A 21,839-nucleotide genomic window follows, 5' to 3' on the forward strand; every position below is an offset into this window, starting at 1 on the left:
TCAAAAGTTTTTTTCAGATAGCATTTCTGTAAGCTTAAATTTCTGAATTTTCCCTGAAGTTGTTCGAGGAAAACTATCGAAAATTTCCATCCTCGTGGGAATTTTGAAATACGCCAACTCTCCTTTACAGAAAGTTACGATGTCTTCAAGTGTTAAATTTGATTGTGGTTTAATTCTCATGCACGCACAGACTTCTTCCCCCAGTCTTTTATGTGGTGTACCGATTACCTAAAAACAATAATAGTTAATTCAGTGTCCTCCTTTCATATTAGTATATCATCATAACTTACTTGTACTTCCAAAATATTAGGATGTGTGATCAGAATTTCTTCGATTTCTTTTGGATAAACGTTTTCTCCTCCTCGTATTATCATATCTTTTAATCTCCCGATCAGTTTTCCACTTCCATCTTCTCCAAGAATGCACTGGTCTCTAACAAAACATTTAAATTATAAAAAAAATCAGGCAACGACAAAACGAACCCAGTCCTGAGCCATCCGTCCTTTCCTAAAATTTCGTTTGTTTTTTCTTCGTCGTCCCAGTATTTTAACATATTGCTGTAACATCGTACGCACAATTCACCAGGAGTACCAAAGGGTACCAAATCACCATTTTCGTTTATTACCTTAACTTCAATATGTTCTTGTACGTAATCCACAATTATTGGAGACTTGGCATTAGTTTCTGTTGGTACTGCTTGAAACACTGTCGTGGTACATTCTGTTAGGCCGTAAGCCGACTGAAACACACAAACTAAAACATAACGAAAAGGAAATAGTTAACTTACATGCAGTTTCGATATATTCAAGATTTTCAAAATTTGTTCTAGCAGATGTGGTGTGCTTGGGGCACCACTTATGACCGCTAAGTCTGCAGAAATAGGTTCGTTACGCCTTTCTTGAGTTTGAATGAGGTCTGCATACATCGTAGGAGTTCCATAAATCACCGTGCATCTAAATTTTCAACATTACCAGACTTATATTCAACATATAATAGTGACATACTTTTCGTTTTTAATTGCATCCAAAGTTTTATCGGGTTGGTAGCCGTCTGTTGGTAAAACTATAGTACTGGCGTGGTTCAGTGCTGTCATGATACCAACGATAGTACCAAAAACATGAAAAAGCGGTACCGGCATACAAATTGTGTGATGTTTGCGAGACAGTTGCATTCTTTTTCCTATCAAGAATCCACTATTTACCATTTTGAAATGGGTTGCTAAAGCGGCTTTTGGTTTTCCTGTTGTTCCCTGAAATAACGTGGAATAAGTGCTTATGTTTTAAAATAAACAAATCTTCACCGAAGTGAAATGGAGGCAGCAACCATCATCTGGACTGATTTTGTGTTGCATTTTTTGTAGGTTAGCAATGTTGCTACTACTTGCTAGGTCCAAAACTTGATTAAAATTGTAAGTACCTCTAGAATAAACGGAATGTTAGTTTTAGTTATTTGGAGGTATGTCGTACCGTTTAACGTCCTCGCTGATGCGAATAACCGTTTTAAGAGACCGTATTTTCGTACTTTTAAGTTTTCCTGGGTCGCAGTTTTCCAGTTCTGGAGCTATACTCAACAGAGTTTCGTAATAATCGTGGTGTTTAAATTTATTGGCACACACCAAAGCTGCAATTCCAGATTTATTAATACAGTACTCTATTTCCGAGGCTTCAAACACAGGATTTAAGTAAACCTAAAAATTATAAATAAACAGTAACAGATTAGAAATATGTTTTTTGCTAACCGCAATTAAACCAGCTCTTGCACATGCCATTTTCGTTATATACCACTCCAGTAAATTTGGAGCCCATATCCCCAAGCGGTCATTTTTTTCCAAATTCAATATTTTGAAAGCTGCAGCCAGTTTGTCGGCCCTCTGTAAAAGCTCAGAGAACGTCAGAAATGTATTCTGGTGTACTGAAATGACGGCTTTCCGTTCGCCGAACTTGTTGGCCGTTTCTTCCAAAAGTTGTCCAATCGTGATATATTTTAAAGGTTGTTCGCCAACTTTGTGTATGTAACTGGGTTTTGTGATAGATTTTCTGAAAATGTTTGTGCATAAAAACGTAAATTTCGGTTTAATATGGCGCACTTTGAGGTTTTTAAAGTTTTCGAAATGTCGCATTTGCTAAACATTTTTGTTTACTTGGTGTTGGTAGTTAGATTTTAATGTTTTGTGTTTGCTTACAATATCGTAGGGGTACACTAATAGTGAGTGTGACTTCTTTCTTTTGTTGTTAGATAGTCGTTAAATGCACTTTTATCTGGTACATATACACTTAGTATGCTTAAATGGAAAACTGACGTTATGAGACGATAGTTTGACTATCACAATTTTTAAAAAATCCCAGAGCGAAATAGCTGCGTTTCAATTCACTTATTTTAGAGGTGGTCAAAGAAATGAGTAATATTTCGCTAATCGCTAATTAACTAGTCTTACACTAATTACACTTGTTCAGGACAGTGGGTTCGAATGCGATTCATTTTTGTTTAAGCAATAAACATAGATGATTGCCTATGTTATATCAACAGATATATTTTTGTGTTAATTGTATCCATTTAGAAATCAGGATTTTAATTTTTATTTCTGTTAGTTTTTGTTTATTTGTCTTTCGCCTCGTGATTTTTTTTTTTAATTAAATATTAATACGTATTATAAACCCGCTGTTGCCGTCTTTGTCACACAAACTGCCGTGGTTGTAAATACAGCTTGTCGTTTAGTACGGTACGTTTATCGGACGCATTTACATTTATTCCTAAATGGAGAATTAATGTTGCAACTCGATAAGTTGACTGCTATTCAAAATACCAACATTACAATTTCAAAAAGCCTGCAAAAAACGACTATTCCGAAGTGTCCTTGATGTATTTTTGTACAGTTATCAGTTAGTTTTGCGTTGCTTAAACATGTATGAAATATTTATTAAGGCGTTTGCTAGCGAGGCTATAATAATAATAAAAATTGGTCTAAAGAGTTTAGACAGTACTTCCCTCGCTGTCGGAAACTTGACGACTGCATGTCTATTGTGTTTTTTTTCTCATTACATTTTTGTAGTGGGAATTTAAAAAAAATTGCGATGACGTTATCAACATTTTTGCAAGGACACGTATATTAGTTGGGATAGATGTAGTGTAATACTAAGAATAAAATTATTGTGTTCCCAAATTTTCGGGAAAATGAATTGGGTCGTTTTGAATATTGATTTGTTATAATCAATAAAATAACGAAACAATTTACTCACGTATACGGCGCCGGCGTGTAATATGAGAGGGAACTGAAAATCGTGTATGTATAAGCATTCTTAATTTAAGATGACAAGCATAACAGCATACGTGAGAGTCAAACAGAGAAACTGTAAACAAAACGACCATCGGTTTTATTGCTTCGACTTCCGCTTATTATATAAAACATTGAGTTTTATTTCAATTTTCGACGGTGGAATTCACAATTGGTTGATTATAAACATGTCTATACCACATTCGCGGAACCTTGTCAGCGCACAAAACAAATGCACGTCTGTAATGTTAAAGATTATGTAAATAAGCGTGTTACCCTTATGTTTCAACCGAGTTTTTACTTTACTTTAAAAATTTTGTGTCTACCAAATTGGGTTGGTCCAATGTAATACAAATAATAAGTGTTGCTTTTAATTTAATCAACAAAATAAATTGACTTCATTAATTTTTTTGAGCCACCTCTTAAGAAAATCTAAAAAATATGAATGGAATGATAAATCACAAGTACAAACTCATCATCTTTTTTGCATTTTACATAGAATTTATTCAGCAAAATTTAAGGCTGACGTCATCAATTTTTTAGGAGGGATGAACAAATACATTTTGATAAAAAATTTACCATGCTTATGATAACTTTAAAAAATCTCCAAGATTTCAAAGCATTCGGTTCTGTAATTCCTGATTAAATCAATAAAATCAATTGACGCATTCATTATTTTTTTTCAGTCACCCTATATATGCAAATCGAAAAAATATGAATGGAATGATAAATCACAAGTACAGACTCATCATATTTTGTACATTTTAGATAGGATTTATTCGGCAAACTTTTGAGCTGACGTCATCAAGTTTTTGGAGGGGATAACCAAATATATTTTGACTAAAGATTTATGATGCCCTTTAGAGCCTTAAAACATCTGCAACATTTCAAAGCATTCTGGTTAGCAGATTAAAAATTAAATTTCAAAATGTTGTTTTATAATTTTGATTTTTTTTCCAAAAATCTGGACCTTTCGGGTAAAAACTCAATTCGGAGTCGTAAACTACATGTTTAGGACTATATTATTTTATACAATTTAAAACCCATTTACTATGTACAATTTTGAAGTGACGTCATCACATTAGTGGTGGGGATGATTAGACAAATTTTGGTTAGCGTTTTACCATCTACATTATATTCCTAATATAAATACAAAATTTCACAACAATCGGTCCAGTACTTTCGGAGATTTTCTGTCTTATAAAAATCCGGGACGGCAGACAGACGGACAGACGGACAGACGGACGGACAGACAGACGGACAGACGGACGGACAGACAGACGGAAATGGGAGACCTATTTCTTCGTATTCTAGGGGTCATGAAAGATCGAGAAAACGTAAAAGTAGAGAGTCGGCCGACGGACTCGATTACAATACTTCCTTTGCTTACGCTAGGGAAGTAATAATACTAAAATGGTTTACTCCGTCGACCGACTCTCTACTTCTACGTTTTATCGACGTTTCATGGCCCCTAGAGTACGAAGAAATAGATCTCCCGTTCCGTGTGGCTGTCTGTCTGCCGTCCCGGATTTTTATTAGACAGATAATGTTGTCAATTTTTGTGTACCGCTGTGATCGTTGTGCTGTTATTTTTCATTAATGAATAAACCAAAAAACATTTAATAAGACATGTATAAATTGTAAACAAAAACAAAACCAACGAAAGAAAAATCCATTAAAGCACAACAGACTAAACACTAGAGAAGATGTTCAAAATTCCTGCCTTGTGCTTTAATGCTATAATGTTTCCAAATTTTGATCATTTTTTGTAAAAGTTAGTCATTAGTACATGCTAAGATAAAACTGATTTTGGCAATGACATACCCTCTAAGAAAAGAGAGAGTGGGTGGGTGGGCGGGGTTACTAGCTGTCAAGATAAGACTGATTTTGGCAAATGACACATCCTCCAAGAAAAGAAAGGGTGGGTGGGCGGGGCTAGTACCTACTAGGATAAGACTGATTTTGGCAAATGGGATCCTTCTTATCTTAGCAGGTACTAACCCCGCCCACCCACCCTCTTTTTTCTTAGAGACTATGTCATTTGCCAAAATCGCTCTTACCTTAGCAGGTACTAACTCCGCCCACCCACCTTCTCTTTTCTTAGAGGGTATGTGATTTGCCAAAATAATTTTTATCTTAGTAGCCACTAGCCCCACCCATCCACCCTCTCTTTTCTTAGAGAGTATATCATTTGCCAAAATCGATCTTATCTTAGCAGGTACTAACCCCGCCCACCCACCCTCTCTTTTCTTAGAGGGTATGTCATTTGCAAAATTAATTTTGTCTTAGCAGCCACTAGCCCCACCCACACTCTTTTTTCTTAGAGTATGTCATTTGCCAAAATCGCTCTTATCTTAGCAGGTACTAACCCCGCCCACCCACCCTCTCTTTTCTTAGAGAATATGTCATCTGCCAAAATCAGTTTTATCTTAGTAGCCACTAGCCCCACCCACCCACTCTCTCTTTTCTTAGAGAGTATGTCATTTGCCAAAATCGCTCTTATCTTAGTAGGTACTAAGCCCGCCCACCCACTCTCTCTTTTCTTAGAGGGCATATGATTTGCCAAAATCAGTTTTATTTTAGTAGCCACTAGCCCCACCCACCCACCCTCTCTTCTATTAAAGAGTATGTCATTTGCCAAAATCGTTCTTATCTTAGCAGGTACTAACCCCGCCCACCCACCCTCTCTTTTCTTAGAGGATATGTCATTTGCCAAAATCAGTTTTATCTTAGTAGCCACTAGGCACACCCACCCACCCTCTCTTTTATTAGAGAGTATGTCATTTGCCAAAATCGGTCTTATCTTAGCAAGTACTAGGCCCGCCCACTGACCCTTTCTTTTTTTTTAGAGAGTATGTCATTTGCCAAAATCGATCTTATCTTGACAGGTACTAACCCCGCCCACCCACCCTCTCTTTTCTTAGAGGATATGTCATTTACCAAAATTACTCTTATCTTAGCAGGAACTAGCCCCACCCACCCACCCTCTCTTTTCTTAGAGAGTATGTCATTTGCCAAAATCGATCTTATCTTAGCAGGTACTAACCCCGCCCACCCATCCTCTCTTCTCTTAGAGGGTATGTGATTTGCCAAAGTAACCTCTTAGTAACCACTAGCCCCAACCACCCACCCACCCACCCACTCTTTTATTAAATATTATGTCATTTGCCAAAATCGATTTTATCTTAGCAGGTACTAACCCCGTCCTCTTTTTCATTAGAGAGATCTCATCAGCCAAAATCAGTCTTATCTTAGCAGCCACTAGCTACCATAAGACTGATTTTGGCAAATGACGTACTCTTTATGAAAAGAGAGGGTGGGTGGGCGGGGCTAATACTTGTTGTCAAAAGGAAATTTATCAAATTTTTGCATAAACAACACAACGCTATCTTTGTACATTAGTGAAATTAGTGAAATGGTAATTAAACATGGACATGGGCTAGAGAAATATTAACTACAAGTTTTATTACTAGTGATTATAACTCCACGAAAATGTGAGAAGGAATTTTTTTACTATTTTTCCCATACTCACCAGTTGATTGTTAAGAGCGCAGCGGAGAGTTAATGCGCCATTATCCAGACACCCGGGATAATAATGATAAAATACGAATTACAATATTCAGAAAATTTTGTTTATTTGTAGTTTAATTAATAGTTTTAGTCCTGTGTTTTGAGAAGACAAACTCATTCAAATTAAATTAATTTCTACGTGACATTTTTTCGATGCATAAACATAAATAAACACTTGAGCATCAGATTGCTGTTACCTAGTGTTGAAAGACAAGGGTTGTTTGAGATGGATTATTTTAAGTTCAACGTGGTGAGTCATCCGAATCTGACGACGGACTGTCAGTCAGTAGCGTAGCATGCACACTTCAGAAGGGGGTGGTTTTTAAATTAGTTTTTTTTAATCGCAAATAATAACACTCTTTTTTGGGACTTGAATGATAGGGATGATAAGCATTACAATATATTTCTCCCAATTTATTTTTCGTATTAATAACAATGCACCACACAATTTTTTTGAATATTAATATATTTCGTTAACAAAACTAAATCACAGAAGTTCTGATTTTCCGAAACCTGAAATGGAATTGCCACGTTTTGGACTAAATTTTTGTCGCTGCATTTATCTTCAAAAGTTTCTTTCACACACCATTTCTATAAGCTTAAATTTCTGAATTTTCCCCGAAGTTGTTCGAGGAAAATTATCGAAAATTTCCATTCTCGTAGGAATTTTGAAATACGCCAATTTTCCCTTACAAAAAGTTATCAGGTCTTCAAGTGTTAAATTTGATTGTGGTTGAATTCTCACACACGCACAGACTTCTTCTCCTAGTCTTTTATGTGGTGTACCTACTACCTAAAAACAACAATAGCTAATTCAGTGTCCTCTGTTTTATACATCATAACTGACCTGTACTTCCAAAATATCAGGATATGTGATCAGAACTTCTTCGATTTCTTTTGGAAAAATATTTTCTCCTCCTCGTAAAATCATGTCTTTTAATCTCCCGACCACTTTTCCACTTCCATCTTCTTCAAGAATGAACTGGTCCCTAATAAAACAGATTTAGACTATGACAAAATTGGGAAAGGACAAACAAACCCAGTTTTGAGCCAACCATCTTTTCCTAAAATTTCGTTTGTTCTTTCTTCGTCGTCCCAGTAGCCTACCATGTTAGCATAACCTCGTACGCACAACTCACCCGGAGTACCAAAAGGTACCATACCACCATTTCCATTTATTACTTTAGCTTCCATATGTTCTTGGAGAAAATTCACAAGAATTGGAAACTTTTCTTTAGATTTTATTGAAACTGACTGGAACACTGATCCAGTACATTCTGTTAGTCCATAGACCGACTGAAACACCAAAAGTACATCGTAGAAAAAATCAAGGACTTAACTTACATGAAGCTTCGAAACATTTAAGGTTTTTAAAATCTGTTCTAGTAGATGTGGTGAGCTTGGGGCACCACCTAAGAACGCTATGTTGGCAGAAATAGGTTCTTTACGCTTTTCTTGAATTTGAATGAGATCTAAATACATCGTAGGAGTTCCATAGATGACCGTGCACCTGAATTGTCAAACATTACCTATAGTCTATATAATGTTAGTATAGTTAAATACTTCTCGTTTTTGATTGCATCGAAATTTTTACCTGGTTGATAACCGTCTGTAGGTAAAACTATAGTACTAGCGTGATTCAACGATGCCATAATACCAAGGACAGTACCAAAAACATGAAAAAATGGTACCTGAAGGCAAATCTTGTGGTAGTTGTGCGAAAAATCTAGTCTTTTTCCAACCATGAATCCACTATTTACCATTTTGAAGTGGGTGGCTACAGCCGCTTTTGGTTTTCCGGTACTTCCCTGAAAAGATTTGTGGAACAAATATTTTCAGATCACAATAGAAAAGAATCTTTACTGAGGTGAAATGGAGGCTGCAGCCATCATCTGGACTGATACTGTGTTGCAATTTCTGTATATTAGCCACTTCACTAGTACTCGCTAGGTCCAAAATTTCGCAAAAGTTGTAAATACCGCTACAAAAAATAGTTAGTACCTAAACTTTTGAGTACTCTTTAGCAAGTACCATTTATTTTCCTCACCGATGCGGATCACGGTCTTTAGTGATGGTACTTTCTTACTTGTCATTTTTCCAATTTCGCAGTTTTCCAGTTCCGGGGCTATAGTTAACAGAGACTCGTAATGATCGTGGTATTTAAATTTATCAGCACACACCAAAGCTTTTATTTGAGTTTTATTGATACAGTATTCTATCTCCGGGGCTTCAAAAACCGGGTTTAAGTATACCTAAAAAGCAAAAATCGTTTGAAGGAACACACATTCGTTTGGCTAACCGCAATCAACCCAGCTCTAGCACATGCCATCATCGTTATATACCATTCCAATAAATTCGGGGCCCATATTCCCAAGCGGTCGTTTTTCTCCAAATTTAATATTTTAAAAGCTGCAGCCAGTTTATCAGCCTTCTGTAAAAGTTCTGAGAATGTCAGGGATTCATTTTGATGTACTGAAATGATGGCTTTTCGGTCGCCGAACTTGTTCGCCGTTTCTTCCAAAAGCTGTCCAATCGTGACGTATTTTAGAGGCTGTTCGCCAATTTTGTGTACGTAACTCGGATCCGCGATAGATTTTCTGAAATTTTTTTTTGGAAAAAGGAAATTTCGGTTTGATTTAACGCACCTAGCTGCCTTTAAACTTTTCGAAGTGTCGCTGTTTCTAAGCATTTTTTTAACTTACTGTTGTTAGTTAACTTTTGATCTTTTGTATTTGTTCAGTGTCGTACCTGGGTACAACATAATGGATGTGACTTGTTTGCTGCCAGTAGTCTGACATCAAGTCGGCTTATCTGATACATATTCAATTAGTATGACTAAATGGAAAATTGACGTTACGAAACGATAAATTGGCTGTTCAAAATAACGACATTACAATGTTTCAGCGAAATAGTCGCCATTCTCTAAGTGTCTTACTTCGTTCACAACCATTTCCCATTTATTTACAATGTATTTAGATTTTTTGTTGATGTGGCATGAACAATGACAATGAGAAAAAACACCTACATTTGGGTTTTTTGGAGTTTATGTTGTAAGTTAATGTGGCCAAATTTTAGCATACACTTTTTGGGGAATTTACTTTACAGGTATGAAAAGATTTAAATTTATTTGTCTCATTTTATTTTCTGTCATCACGTGTTAATAGCAGAGTACCCTACAAACTTTTTTATAAAATATTAATACATTTTGTAAGCAAAGCTAAAGTGTCGATGTTGCCGAAACCAGAAGTGGAATCACTATGTTTTGAATTAAATGTTCGTGGTTGCCTTCATCTTCAAATTTTTCTTTCAGACAGTATTTCTATAAGCTTAAATTTCTGAATTTTCCCTGAAGTTGTTCGAGGAAAATTATAGAAAATTTCCATCCTCGTGGGAATTTTGAAAAATGCCAACTTTCCTTTACAAAAAGTTACCAGGTCTTCAAGGGTTAAATTGGATTGTGGTTTAAATCTCACACACGCACAGACTTCTTCTCCCAGTCTTTTATGTGGTGTACCGACTACCTAAAAACAATAATAGTTAATTTAGTGTCCTGCCTTCTGTACATTATACAGCCTGTTATTGAAAGGTACGTACAAAATAAAATCGGCAATTTGTCTCGAAGTACGGGTGCTAAAAGTTAAAAAAAAAAATAGGTAAAAGTGTTTTCCTTTTAGAGATAAAAATTATTCAAATTTATGTCCAAATTCGTTGTACGCCTCTGATAAAAAGATCATCTTTCGTTTCTATAGCAACATTTAGTCTTGACAATAGTTTTATTGCTAGGTTGCTAGGATTTACTGAAATAAATTAATTTTACCTATTTATCCTTCAGTAGTGTCTAAAAAGGTTGGATAAGGGTTAATTTTCCCCTTATAATTTTGATAACACAAAATACGTTTTTTTCGACTTTTTAGACTTCGCAAAGAACTGTCCATTTTGTTGTACGTACCTTTCAATAACACCCTGTATAATCATAATTTACCTGTACTTCCAAAATATTAGGATGTGAAATCAGAACTTCTTCGATTTCTTTTGGAAAAATATTTTCTCCACCTCGTAAAATCATATCTTTTAGTCTCCCGACCACTTCTAAACTTCCATCTTCTTGAAGAATGAACTGGTCTCTAACAAAAGGTTTCAATTATAAAATAAAAATGGATAAGGACAGAACAAACCTAGTTCTCAGCCAGCCGTCTTTTCCTAAAATTTCGTTTGTTTTTTCTTCGTCTTCCCAATACCCTAACATGTTGCTGTAACCTCGTACGCACAGTTCACCAGGAGTACCAAAAGGTACCAAATCACCATTTTCATTTATTACTTTAACCTCAATATGTTCTTGTACATAGTCTACAATTATTGGAGACTTTCCTTGAGAGTCTGTTGGTATCGTTTGGTACACTAATCCACTACATTCTGTTAGCCCATAAGACGACTTAAACACAAAAAGTAAAGTATAGAGAAAACTAAGAAGCTAACTTATTACATAAAGCTTCGAAATATTTAAGGTTTCTAAAATCTGTTCTCGTAGATATGGTGAGCTTGGGGCAGCACCTAAGAAAGCTATGTCTGCAGATACAGGTTCTTTACGTCTTTTTTGACGTTCAACGAGGTCGATGTACATCGTAGGAGTTCCATAAATGACCGTGCACCTAAATTTTCAACCAATATAAGCGTACTTTATATATTACAACGATATACTTCTCCTTTTTCATTGCATCCAAAGTTTTATCGGGTTGATAACCGTCTGTTGGTAAAACTATAGTACTAGCGTAATACAGTGACGTCATGATAACAACGATGGTGCCAAAAACATGAAAAAATGGTACTTGCGGACAAACTGTGTGATGTTTGCGAGAAAATTCCATTCTTTTTCCAGCCAAGAATCCGTTGTTTACCATTTTGAAATGGGTGGTTAAAGCCGCTTTTGGTTTTCCTGTGGTTCCCTGAAGTTAAGTAGAATAAGTACTTATGATTCAAAATCAAAAACAAGTCTAACTGAAGTGAAATGGAGGCTGCAGGCGTCATCTGGACTGATACTGTGTTGCAATTTTTGTATATTAGCAATTTCGCTACTAGTTGCCAGGTCCAAAATTTGACGAAAATTGTAAGTACCTCTAGAATAAACCGGAATGTCAGTTTTAGTTATTTAGAGGTGTCTCATACCGTTTAACATCTTCGCTAATGCGAATGACTGTTTTAAGGGATGGCATTTTTTTACTTTTGAGTTTTCCAGGTTCGCAGTTTTCCAGTTCTGGAGTTATAGCTAACAAACTCTCGTAATAATCGAGATGCTTAAATTTATCACCACACACCACTACTTTTATTTGAGTTTTATTAATACTGTACTCTATCTCCGGAGCTTCAAAAAGCGGGTTCAAATATACCTAAAAACAGAAATTGCTTGAAGTACCAGATTTGGTTTTTTGGCTAACCCCAATCAAACCAGCTCTCGCACATGCCATCATGGTTATATACCATTCCGATAAATTCGGAGCCCAGATTCCCAATCGGTCACTTTTCTCCAAATTTAAGATTTTCAAAGCTGCAGCCAGTTTGTCGGCTCTCTGTAAAAGCTCTGAGAATGTCAGAGATTCATTCTGGTGTAGCGAAATTATGGCTTTCCGTTCGCCGAACTTGTTGGCCGTTTCTTCCAAAAGTTGTCCAATCGTGATATATTTTAAAGGTTGTTCGCCAACTTTGTGTATGTAACTGGGTTTTCTGAAAATGATTGTGCATAAAAACGTAAATTTCGGTTTAATATAGCGCACTTAGCGGTTTTTAAAGTTTTCGGAATGTCGCAGTTTCTAAACATTGTTGAGCTTGGTCTTGTTAGTTAGATTTTAATGTTTTGTGTTTGTTTACGATTTCGTAAGTGGACACTAGTAGTGAGTGTGACTTCTTTTGTTATTAGGTAGTCGTTAAATGCACTTTTATCTGGTACATATACACTTAGTATGCTTAAATGGAAAATTGACGTTACGAGGCGATAATTTGACCATTTAAAGCAAGAATATAACAATTTGTAAAAAATTCTACACTTTCAATTCACTTATTTTAGAGGTCACTTTCGATTATCTTAAACATTCAACATTTTTGATGTGGCAGAATGTTTTTTTTTTCAAGAAGATAAGAAACTAAGGAAATACAAGGAATTATAACAGTCAAAGAAAGATAGTTAAGTAAATATGTCGCAGGAAAAAAAGGGATTTTTTAAAAAGACAAAAAAAAAAATATAGAGGAAGCTACCAGAAGAAAGAGATAAAAAAAGAACTTTAAGTAGTGAAAGTATAGCAATGCCAACAAGTAAAGAGATAGAGGAGATCATAAATCAGATGAGGAATAACAAAAGTCCAGGGAGAAATAGAATTACAAAAGAAAACAAAAAATATGGAGGTCAAAAACTGAAAGACCATATTCAGCTGGTAATAAACCAAATTTGGGAAACGGAAACCGTGGGATTGCGTACTTAAACGTTACATACAAACTACTGGCATCGATAGTAAAAAGAAAACTGGAACTAAAGAATAACTGTGGAAGTAGAAACCAAAACAACCTACAAATAGACAGACAAGAAGGAATAAAAGTAGAATTTGAAGAAGTGGAAATATTTATGTACTTAGAGGTGTTGATGACCAACAAATGCCAAGAAGACAAAGAAATAGAACTGAGAATTGCTAAAAGTAATAACTGTGCAGGAGGATTAAGAAAAGTTATGAAAAGTAAAGAAATATTAAGGCAAACAAAACTAAGAATAGGTATATAAGCGAGACTTAGATTATGACAAATAAAATGGAATAAAGACTGGAAATTTGGGAAAGGAAGATACTTAGATGAATCTTTGGAGGGAAACAAACAGAACGAGGATGGGAAAGAAGAACTAATGAAGAAATATATAATTTATATACTGACACAATTGTAAACAATTTTATAAAAATAAAAAGAATGCAATGGTTAGGACACCTAGAAAGAATGACCCAAGAAAGAGAAGTTAAGAGAGTAGCGTGGAAAATTCTGGAGGACAAAAGGAAAAGAGGCATGCCAAGGAAGAAGCGATAGAGGAAGACCTAGCAGAAACACAAATACATCAGGAATGGAGAAGGAACACAAAAAACCGAAGGGAATGGAGACATTCCTTTATTTTTTCAATATTTCTTCCGATTTTACAATTTTTCGTTCGTTTATTTCACTCTTCAAATTTTTCATTTTTCAATTCCTCGATTTTCCAATTTTCAGATTTAATTTTAATCTTTTTTCTATAATATATAGAGTTTAATTTCAACAACAGGATAGTTAATATGTTTTCAGTTTCTTGTTGGGAAAAAAGACTTCGTATATTAAGAAATAATGAACCAAAGATAACATGTTGCAATTGGTAAATTTTTGTAGAGAAATATGTATTTTACATATTTCTCTACAACCCCTCGCTGTAACAACGAATGAAAAATTAATCACAATTGAGATCGGGGCGGGTGGGTGGGGTTTAATCTTTGTTTTTTTTTTTAATTTTTATATATAGAGTTTCCTTTCAACTACAGGATAGTTAACATATTTTCAGTCTCTTGTTGGGAAAAAAGGACCTCGTATGTTAAGAAAAATTTAACAAAATATAAGCCCCGCCCACCCACCCCTTCTCAATTGTGATGAATTTTTTCTGCATCGTGAGCTGAACGGTGGAGCTTAGCTGCAAAATCCTCATTTCTTAACAAAAAATTACCATATGAAACATGTTACAATTAAATTCCGGCCATCGATCTGATTAGGAATGAAAAACTCATCACAATCGAGATCCGGGCGGGTGGGTGGGGTTTTTGTTTTTTTTTTAATATAAGTATAGGTTTTTTTTAAAAACAGGATAGTTAACATGTTTTCAGTTTCTTGTTGGCAAAAAGACTTCGTATATTAAGGAAAAATGGACAAATTATAAACCCCACCCACCCACCCTTTCTCAATTGTGATGAATTTTTTATTCATGGTGTGCTGAAGGGGAGCTTAGTTATAAAATTTTCACTTCTCTACAAGAAATTACCATATGAAATATGAGTATGTTTTAAAAGGGTAGAATTTTCTAGAAAAATTTTGATGTTACAATTAAACTCCGCCCCTCGGTATGATTAGGAATGAAAAACTCATCACAATCGAGATCTGGGCGGGTGGGTGGGGCTTAATCTTTGTTTTTTCTCTATATGTACATAGTTTTCTTTCAACATTTGTTTGGCACAAAGAACAAGAGATATTATATAATAAAAAAATTAATTTTGGACTGTACTTCTAATTTAAGTCACATGGAATAACTTATACTTTCTCGTTTTTCTCGAAAAACTGAAGAAATGAAAAACTGAAAAATGTAAAAATTCAAAATTCAAAACTCGTGTGAAATTTCAAATCAAAAAACTGCAAAATCTAAAAATTGAAACGTCCGAAAGTTGGAAAATCGGAAAACTGGAAAATTTAGAAATGAAAACTCGAAGAGATCGCAGAATTGTAGAAAAGAGAAACAAGAGATCGAAAAATTGCTAATGGAAAAATTAAAAATTCAGAACTCGAGAAACTCAATTCGAAAAATTGCAAAATCAATAAATTGAAAAATTCAAAAGTTGAAAAACGCAACAAAGAATGAAAGATTGAAGAACTGGAAAATTTAAGTCAAAAAAGCTGTGGAACCATTATTTACGCCACTGGATTTTGCTTTATAGAGGTTATCAGAAAACAAAAATTGCAAAAAATCGAAAAAGTGGATTTATTTTTTTATTTGTTGAAATAACCTTCGCCCAATTTTTTGCTTGTCAACTCATACTAATAACAAAATACCATTACAAATTTTCTTTAAAAATTTCTTTCAGACAGCATTTCTTGAAGCTTAAGTTTCTAAATTTTCCCTCCAGCTGTTCGAGGAAAACTGTCGAAAATTTCCATCCTCGTGGGAATTTTGAAGTACGCCAACTTTCCTTTACAGAAAGTTACGATGTCTTCAAGGATTAAATTTGATTGTGGTTTAATTCTCGCACACGCACAAACTTCTTCCCCTAGCCTTTTGTGTTTTGTACCTACCACCTAAAAAGAAAAATACTTAGTAATTGTAGTTTGATCCCTTATGTTTATATTGACACATTATAACTTACACACACTTCCACAATGTTCGCAGGTGTGGTCAAAAATTCTTCGATTTCTTTTGGAAACATATTTTCTCCTTCTCGTATAATCAGATCCTTTAGTCTTCCGACCACTTGTCCACTTCCATCTTCTTCAAGAGTGAACTGATCTCTAATAAAACATTTAAGTTACAATTAAAGAGGTAACGATGGAACAAACCCAGTTCTAAGCGAACCGTCTTGTCCTAATATATCATTTGTTTTTTCTTCGTCGTTCCAGTAACCAAACATGTTACTATAACCTCTTCAGAAGTAGCAAACGGTACCAACGGGAAAAATTAAAAACTCATCACAATTGAAATCGGAGCGGGTGGATGGGGTTTAATCTTTTTTTGTTTTTTTTTAATATGTAGGTTTTTTTTAACAACAGGATGGTTAACATGTTTTAAGTTTCTTGTTGGGAAAAAAATACTTCGTATATTAAGAAATAATGGACAAAATATAAGCCCCGCCCACCCACCCCTTCTCAATTGTGATGCATTTTTTCTGCACCGTGAGCTGAACGGTGGAGCTTAGCTGCAAAATCCTCATTTCTCAACAAGAAATTACCATATAAAACATGTTACAATTAAATTCCGGCCCTCGGTGTGATTAGGAGTGAAAAACTCATCACAATTGAGGTGGGAGCGGGTGGGTGGGGGTCAATCTTTTTCTTTATGCAAATAGTTTTCTGCCAACAATTTTTGGCACAAAGAACAAGAGATATTATAGTAAAAAATATGGTGTCAATATACATATTATTCAACAATTTTGGACTGTACTTCTAACGTAAGCCAACTTGTACTTTCTCGTTTTTCTCGAAAAACCGAAGAAATGAAAAATCTAAAAATTGAAACGTTCGAAAGTTGGAAAATCGGTAAACTGGAAGACTTATAAATGAAAACTCGAAGAGATATCGTAGAATTGCAGAAAAGAAAAACGAAAAATTGAAAAAGTGTGATTTATTTGGCTGCACTTCAGAGGCGAGGGAAGTTCCGTTGAAATAACCTTCAACCAATTTTTTTATTATTATTATTATTTTGTAACTGGATTTGTTGTGTGTAATTTAGGACTTCTGCCTTATCTACATTAAGCCCTGCGAAACTTGTCTGATATCAGGTAATTATTTACTTATAATACATTATTTACGTCAGGGTGTTTACCCTAAGTTATTAATTTTGAACACAATTTTTACTGGGATTTTAATTCAGGGACGAATAGTATTAAAATATATTTATTTGAATTTATATCTCGTGTTAATGACAAACTTTTTTATAAAATATTAATACATTTACTTTTTCTACAGCGAGATAGCAAGTCTTTCAATTCACTTATTTTAGAGGTCATTTTTGATTATCAGAAATTTTATTAAGGGAAAACTCATTTGGAACGTACGCCCAATACGCTTCTGTATATTTACATACACATTTTTATTTTAACTTACAAGGGTTATCAAAAAAAAACAAAATTCGCAAAATCAAATCTTATAATTTTTCGAAAAATCTGGATTTATATTTACCGTTAATCAATGTTTGAGATGTTTTTCCATTTTCTTTCGTTTTTCAATTTTTCCATTTTTCAAAGTTTTGGTTTCATAATTTTTCGTTTTTGCAAATTTAAAATCCGGTTTATGGAAAGTGAATTAAATTAATTGAGGTCCGTTGCTATGCAACGTGCATGTTTTAACCAATCACGGGCTCTTATTCTACATTTTAATCCTATGTTAAATTAATCGAAGATTCCATATTTAATTCGCGTTCCATAAACCGACCATCGATTTTTCAGTTTCACGCTTGCAAATTTTTCAGTTTATGGTTTCTTGAATTTTTCGATATTATAATCTTTCATTTTTGGCGTCTTCATTTTCTCGACGTTTAATTTTTCGGTTTTTCAGTTTTTTGTGTCCTCAATTTTCAAGTTCTTTACTTTTATTTTTCGTTTTCCCGATTTTTTAGTTTTCATTTTCTTGATATTATTCACAATTTTTAGTTTCATTTCCTTTACTTTTTCAATGTTTCTTCCGATTCTACAATTTTTGTTCGTTTATTCCATTCTTCAAATTTTACATTTTCAATTACTCAATTTTCCAATTTTCAAATTTTTTAATTTTGCAATTTTTGAATTTCTCAATTATCCGATTTTCTGATTTTTTTTAATTTACAGTATTTCGGTTTTGTAGTTATTTTCGATTTGTAATGTCCGTTTGTACTATACTTCTAATCACCTGATTAACGTCATGCTCTGTTTAATTTGACAGATCTGTTTGTCTTTTTTATCATACGTGTAGCCTTGTTTTCACAACAAGAAACTTAAAATATGTTGAAAATGGTAACTTTTTGCAAAGAAATGTATTTTGCAATTACACTCCCCTCCTCGGTCTAACAACTAATGAAAGTTTCATCACAATTGATATCGGGGCGGGTGGGTGGTGTTTAATTTTTGTGTTTTTTTTTATATATATAGAGTTTTCTTTCAACAGCAGGAGAGTTAACATGTTTTCAGTTTCTTGTTGGCAAAAAAGACTTTGTAAATTTAGAAAAAATGTACAAAAAATAAGCCCCACCCACCCACCCCTTCTCAATTGTAATGAATTTTTAATATATAGAGTTTTCTTTCAACAACAAGATAGTTAACATGTTTTCAGTTTTTTTTTTGGCAAAAAAAACGTCGTATATTAAGAAAAAATGTACAAAATATAAACCCCGCCCACCCACCCCTTCTCAATTGTGATGAATTTTTTATTCATCTTGAGTTGAAGGGTGAAGGCTAGTTGCAAATTTCGTATTTCTCTACAAGAAATTACCACATGTAACATGTTTTTAAAAGGGTAGAATTTTCTAGAGAAATTTCGATGTTACAATTAAACTCCGCCCCTCGGTCTAATCAGGAATGAAAAACTCATCACAATTGAGATCTTAATTTTCATTTTTTTTTCCTTATGTATATAGTTTTCTTTCAACAATTTTTTGGCACAAAGATTAAGAGATATAATAAAACATATAGTGTCAATATATTATTCAATAATTTTGGACTGTACTTCTAATGTAAGCCACGTTTTTCTCGAAAAACCGAAAAAATGAAAAATTGAAAAAAGTAAAAATTAAAAAAAAAATTCAAAATTCGTGCAATTTCAGATCGAAAAATTAGAAAATCTAAAAATTGACGTTCGAAAGTAGGAAAATCGGTAAACTGGAAGACTTATAAATGAAAATTCGAAGAGATATCGCAGAATTGTAGAAAAGAAAAAGAAAAAGAAAAATTAAAAATTTGTAAATGAAAAATTTGAGGGAACCAAAAATTGAAAAAGTGGGATTTATCAGGCTGCACTTCAGAGGCGAGGGAAGTTCTGTTGAAATAACTTTCAACCAATTATTTTATTATTATTATCCTATTATCATTCTTGTCTAATATCAGGTAATTATTTACTTATAATACATTATTTACGTCTGGGTGTTTACCCTAAGTTATTAACTTTGAACACAATCTTTTCTGGGACTTTAATTCATACGGACTAAATGTATTAAAACATATTTCTTTGAATTTATTTCTCGTGTTAATGACAATGTACCCCACAAACTCTTTTATAAATTATTATATTAATATATTTTGTTAATAAAGCTAAACCACAAAAACCATATCTGTGGATGCATCCATATTCAAAGGTTTCTTTCAGTCAGCATTTCTATAAGCTTAAATTTCTGAACTTTCCCTGAAGCTGTTCGAGGAAAATCGTCGAAAATTTCCATTCTCGTGGGAATTTTGAAATACGCGAACTTTCCTTTACAGAAAGTTACTACGTCTTGAAGTGTTAAATTTGATTGTGGTTTAATTCTCACACACGCGCAGACTTCTTCTCCCAGTCTTTGATGTGGTGTACCGACTACCTAAAAACAATAACAATTAATCGAGTGTCCTTCTTTCTATTATATTATCATAATTTACTTGTACTTCCAAAATATTAGGATGGGTGATCAAAACTTCTTCGATTTCTTTGGGAAAAATACTTTCTCCTCCTCGTAAAATCATATCTTTTAGTCTACCAACAACTTTTCCACTTCCATCTTCTTCAAGAATGAACTGGTCTTTAACAAAGATTTACATTATCAAGAAAACAAGGTAATATCAGAACAAACCCAGTTTTGAGCCATCCGTCCTTTCCTAAAATTTCGTTCGTTTTTTCTTCGTCTGCCCAGTAACCTAGCATGTTGCTATAACATCGTACGCACAGTTCACCAGAAGTACCAAAAGGTACCATATCACCATTTGCGTTTATTACTTTAGCCTCAACGTGTTCTTGTATGTAATTCACCATTGTTGGAGAGTTTCCATTAAATTCTGTTGGTACTGTTTGAAACACTGATGCAGTACATTCTGTCAGCCCATAAGCCGACTGAAACACATAAACTGAGGCACTACGAAAATACAATCAGTTAACTTACATGAAACTTATATATATGTAAGGTTTTTAAAATCTGTTCTAGCAGATATGGTGAGCTGGAGGCAGCACCTATGAACGCTATGTCTGCAAATATGACTTCTTTACGTCTTTCTTGAGTTTCAATGAGGTCGAAGTACATCGTAGGAGTACCATAAATCACCGTACACCTGAATTTTCAACATACAAAAGTACTCTATACTTATGACAGTGATATACTTCTCGTTCTTGAGAGCATCCAAAGTTTTATCGGGTTGGTAACCGTCTGTTGGTAAAACTATAGTACTTGCGTGGTTCACTGCCGTCATGATACTAACAATAGTACCAAAAACATGAAAAAGAGGTGCCTGCATGCAAATTGTGTGACGCTTTGCAGAAAATTCCATTCTTTTTCCTATCAAGAATCCATTATTTACCATTTTGAAATGGGTTGCTAAAGCCGCTTTGGGTTGTCCTGTGGTACCCTGAAGTGACGTGATATAAGTACTTGTAGTTTCAAATAAAACAAAAACCTCACTGAAGTGAAATGGAGGCTGCAACCATCATCTGGACTGATACTCAGTTGCATTTTTTGTATATTAGCGATTTCGGTACTACTCGCTAGGTTCAAAATTTCGTGAAAATTGTAAGTACCGCTAGAATAAACCGGACTGTCTTCGTTGATTTGAATGACGGTTTTAAGGGATGGTACTTTTTTACTTTCAAGTTTTCCAGGGTCGCACTTTTGCAGTTCTGGAGCTATAGCTAACAAAGTCTCGTAATAATTGTGGTGTTTAAATTTATCACCACACACCACAACTTTTATTTGGGTTTTATTGATACAGTATTCGATCTCCGGAGCTTCAAAAACCGGGTTTAAGTATACCTAAAAAACAAAAATTGCTTGAGGGAACAGATTTCTTTTTTGCCTAACCCCAATCAAACCAGCTCTTGCACATGCCATCATCGTTATATACCACTCCAATAAATTAGGAGCCCATATTCCCACACGGTCGTTTTTCTCCAAATTTAATATTTTGAAAGCTGCTGCCAGTTTGTCGGCTTTCTCTAAAAGTTCAGAGAATGTCAGAAATTTGTTCTGATGTACCGAAATGACCGCCTTTCTTTCACCAAATTTGTCCGCCGTGTCTTGCAAAAGTTGTCCGATCGTGATATATTTTAAAGGCTGTTCGCCAATTTTGTGTAAGTAACTGGGCTTAGTCGAATTTGTGCAAAATTTTCTGAAATGTTTTTTTCAAAAAAGTGTTACTTTCAGTTTCATGTAGCTCACTTAGGTGTTTCTAGACTTTGCGAAAAGTCGCTCTTTGAAAACATTTTAACTGATTTACTGTTGTGTTAATGTTTATAATATTCGAAACAATGAAACTATACTTTTAAGTTAACTGCTTAAGAATAACTATTAAAAAAAAAACATCTCAAGGAACATCTTGTTAGA

The 21,839-nt window shown here is 34.3% G+C and overlaps 5 protein-coding genes across 5 annotated transcripts; all 5 read right to left on the minus strand.

Moving 5' to 3' along the window:
* LOC135133509 (medium-chain acyl-CoA ligase ACSF2, mitochondrial-like) lies at positions 1–2,478 on the minus strand. The gene is made up of 9 exons (XM_064061950.1): positions 2,444–2,478; positions 1,739–2,036; positions 1,467–1,687; positions 1,301–1,418; positions 1,005–1,249; positions 788–953; positions 483–739; positions 291–432; positions 1–228 (listed from the first exon to the last, which is right to left on the minus strand). Exons 1-9 carry the CDS (start codon positions 2,476–2,478, stop codon positions 1–3), a joined length of 1,710 nt encoding a protein of 569 aa, XP_063918020.1.
* Positions 2,479–7,399: 4,921 nt separating this feature from the next.
* LOC135136696 (medium-chain acyl-CoA ligase ACSF2, mitochondrial-like) lies at positions 7,400–9,566 on the minus strand. Its single transcript, XM_064066106.1, has 9 exons — positions 9,487–9,566; positions 9,141–9,438; positions 8,873–9,093; positions 8,705–8,822; positions 8,405–8,649; positions 8,186–8,351; positions 7,881–8,137; positions 7,685–7,830; positions 7,400–7,630 (listed from the first exon to the last, which is right to left on the minus strand). Exons 1-9 carry the CDS (start codon positions 9,528–9,530, stop codon positions 7,407–7,409), a joined length of 1,719 nt encoding a protein of 572 aa, XP_063922176.1. The 5' UTR covers positions 9,531–9,566; the 3' UTR covers positions 7,400–7,406.
* A 568-nt stretch (positions 9,567–10,134) lies between these two features.
* LOC135133518 (medium-chain acyl-CoA ligase ACSF2, mitochondrial-like) lies at positions 10,135–12,653 on the minus strand. The gene is made up of 9 exons (XM_064061962.1): positions 12,610–12,653; positions 12,274–12,559; positions 12,005–12,225; positions 11,838–11,955; positions 11,540–11,784; positions 11,325–11,490; positions 11,017–11,273; positions 10,824–10,965; positions 10,135–10,362 (listed from the first exon to the last, which is right to left on the minus strand). The coding sequence occupies exons 1-9, from the start codon at positions 12,651–12,653 to the stop codon at positions 10,135–10,137; spliced, it is 1,707 nt and encodes a 568-aa protein (XP_063918032.1).
* Positions 12,654–15,706: 3,053 nt separating this feature from the next.
* LOC135133527 (medium-chain acyl-CoA ligase ACSF2, mitochondrial-like) lies at positions 15,707–16,221 on the minus strand. The gene is made up of 3 exons (XM_064061974.1): positions 16,151–16,221; positions 15,961–16,102; positions 15,707–15,892 (listed from the first exon to the last, which is right to left on the minus strand). Exons 1-3 carry the CDS (start codon positions 16,219–16,221, stop codon positions 15,707–15,709), a joined length of 399 nt encoding a protein of 132 aa, XP_063918044.1.
* A 3,404-nt stretch (positions 16,222–19,625) lies between these two features.
* On the minus strand, positions 19,626–21,718 carry LOC135133534 (medium-chain acyl-CoA ligase ACSF2, mitochondrial-like). Its single transcript, XM_064061987.1, has 8 exons — positions 21,675–21,718; positions 21,318–21,624; positions 20,922–21,269; positions 20,624–20,868; positions 20,409–20,574; positions 20,103–20,359; positions 19,912–20,053; positions 19,626–19,853 (listed from the first exon to the last, which is right to left on the minus strand). The coding sequence occupies exons 1-8, from the start codon at positions 21,716–21,718 to the stop codon at positions 19,626–19,628; spliced, it is 1,737 nt and encodes a 578-aa protein (XP_063918057.1).
* Positions 21,719–21,839: the final 121 nt, after the last annotated feature.

This window comes from Zophobas morio, unplaced genomic scaffold (assembly GCF_036711695.1).
Source record: "Zophobas morio isolate AGI-343-1 ecotype UQ-CSIRO unplaced genomic scaffold, CSIRO_AGI_Zmor_V1 ptg000004l, whole genome shotgun sequence".
NCBI lineage: Eukaryota > Metazoa > Arthropoda > Insecta > Coleoptera > Tenebrionidae > Zophobas > Zophobas morio.

Excerpts from the sequence above, each read along its gene's own strand:
- LOC135133534 (XM_064061987.1), bottom strand. The coding sequence starts at position 21,718 with ATGTTTTCAAAGAGCGACTTTTCGCAAAGTCTAGAAACACCTAA. Across the intron at positions 21,625-21,674 it reads CAAAGTCTAGAAACACCTAA|AAAATTTTGCACAAATTCGA; the intron begins GTGAGCTACATG and ends AAAACATTTCAG. Across the intron at positions 20,575-20,623 it reads GATGCTCTCAAGAACGAGAA|GTGTACGGTGATTTATGGTA; the intron begins GTATATCACTGT and ends TTGAAAATTCAG.
- LOC135136696 (XM_064066106.1), bottom strand. The coding sequence starts at position 9,530 with ATGCTTAGAAACAGCGACACTTCGAAAAGTTTAAAGGCAGCTAG. Across the intron at positions 8,823-8,872 it reads ATCGGTGAGGAAAATAAATG|CGGTATTTACAACTTTTGCG; the intron begins GTACTTGCTAAA and ends TATTTTTTGTAG. Across the intron at positions 8,352-8,404 it reads GATGCAATCAAAAACGAGAA|GTGCACGGTCATCTATGGAA; the intron begins GTATTTAACTAT and ends TTGACAATTCAG.
- LOC135133518 (XM_064061962.1), bottom strand. The coding sequence starts at position 12,653 with ATGTTTAGAAACTGCGACATTCCGAAAACTTTAAAAACCGCTAA. Across the intron at positions 12,226-12,273 it reads CGAGAGCTGGTTTGATTGGG|GTATATTTGAACCCGCTTTT; the intron begins GTTAGCCAAAAA and ends TTCTGTTTTTAG. Across the intron at positions 11,785-11,837 it reads GCAGCCTCCATTTCACTTCA|GGAACCACAGGAAAACCAAA; the intron begins GTTAGACTTGTT and ends ACTTAACTTCAG.
- LOC135133527 (XM_064061974.1), bottom strand. The coding sequence starts at position 16,221 with ATGTTTGGTTACTGGAACGACGAAGAAAAAACAAATGATATATTAGGA. Across the intron at positions 16,103-16,150 it reads GACGGTTCGCTTAGAACTGG|AGATCAGTTCACTCTTGAAG; the intron begins GTTTGTTCCATC and ends ATGTTTTATTAG. Across the intron at positions 15,893-15,960 it reads CGAACATTGTGGAAGTGTGT|GTGGTAGGTACAAAACACAA; the intron begins GTAAGTTATAAT and ends TTTTCTTTTTAG.
- LOC135133509 (XM_064061950.1), bottom strand. The coding sequence starts at position 2,478 with ATGAATCGCATTCGAACCCACTGTCCTGAACAAGT. Across the intron at positions 954-1,004 it reads GATGCAATTAAAAACGAAAA|ATGCACGGTGATTTATGGAA; the intron begins GTATGTCACTAT and ends TTGAAAATTTAG. Across the intron at positions 740-787 it reads TGAATATATCGAAACTGCAT|TCGGCTTACGGCCTAACAGA; the intron begins GTAAGTTAACTA and ends TGTGTGTTTCAG.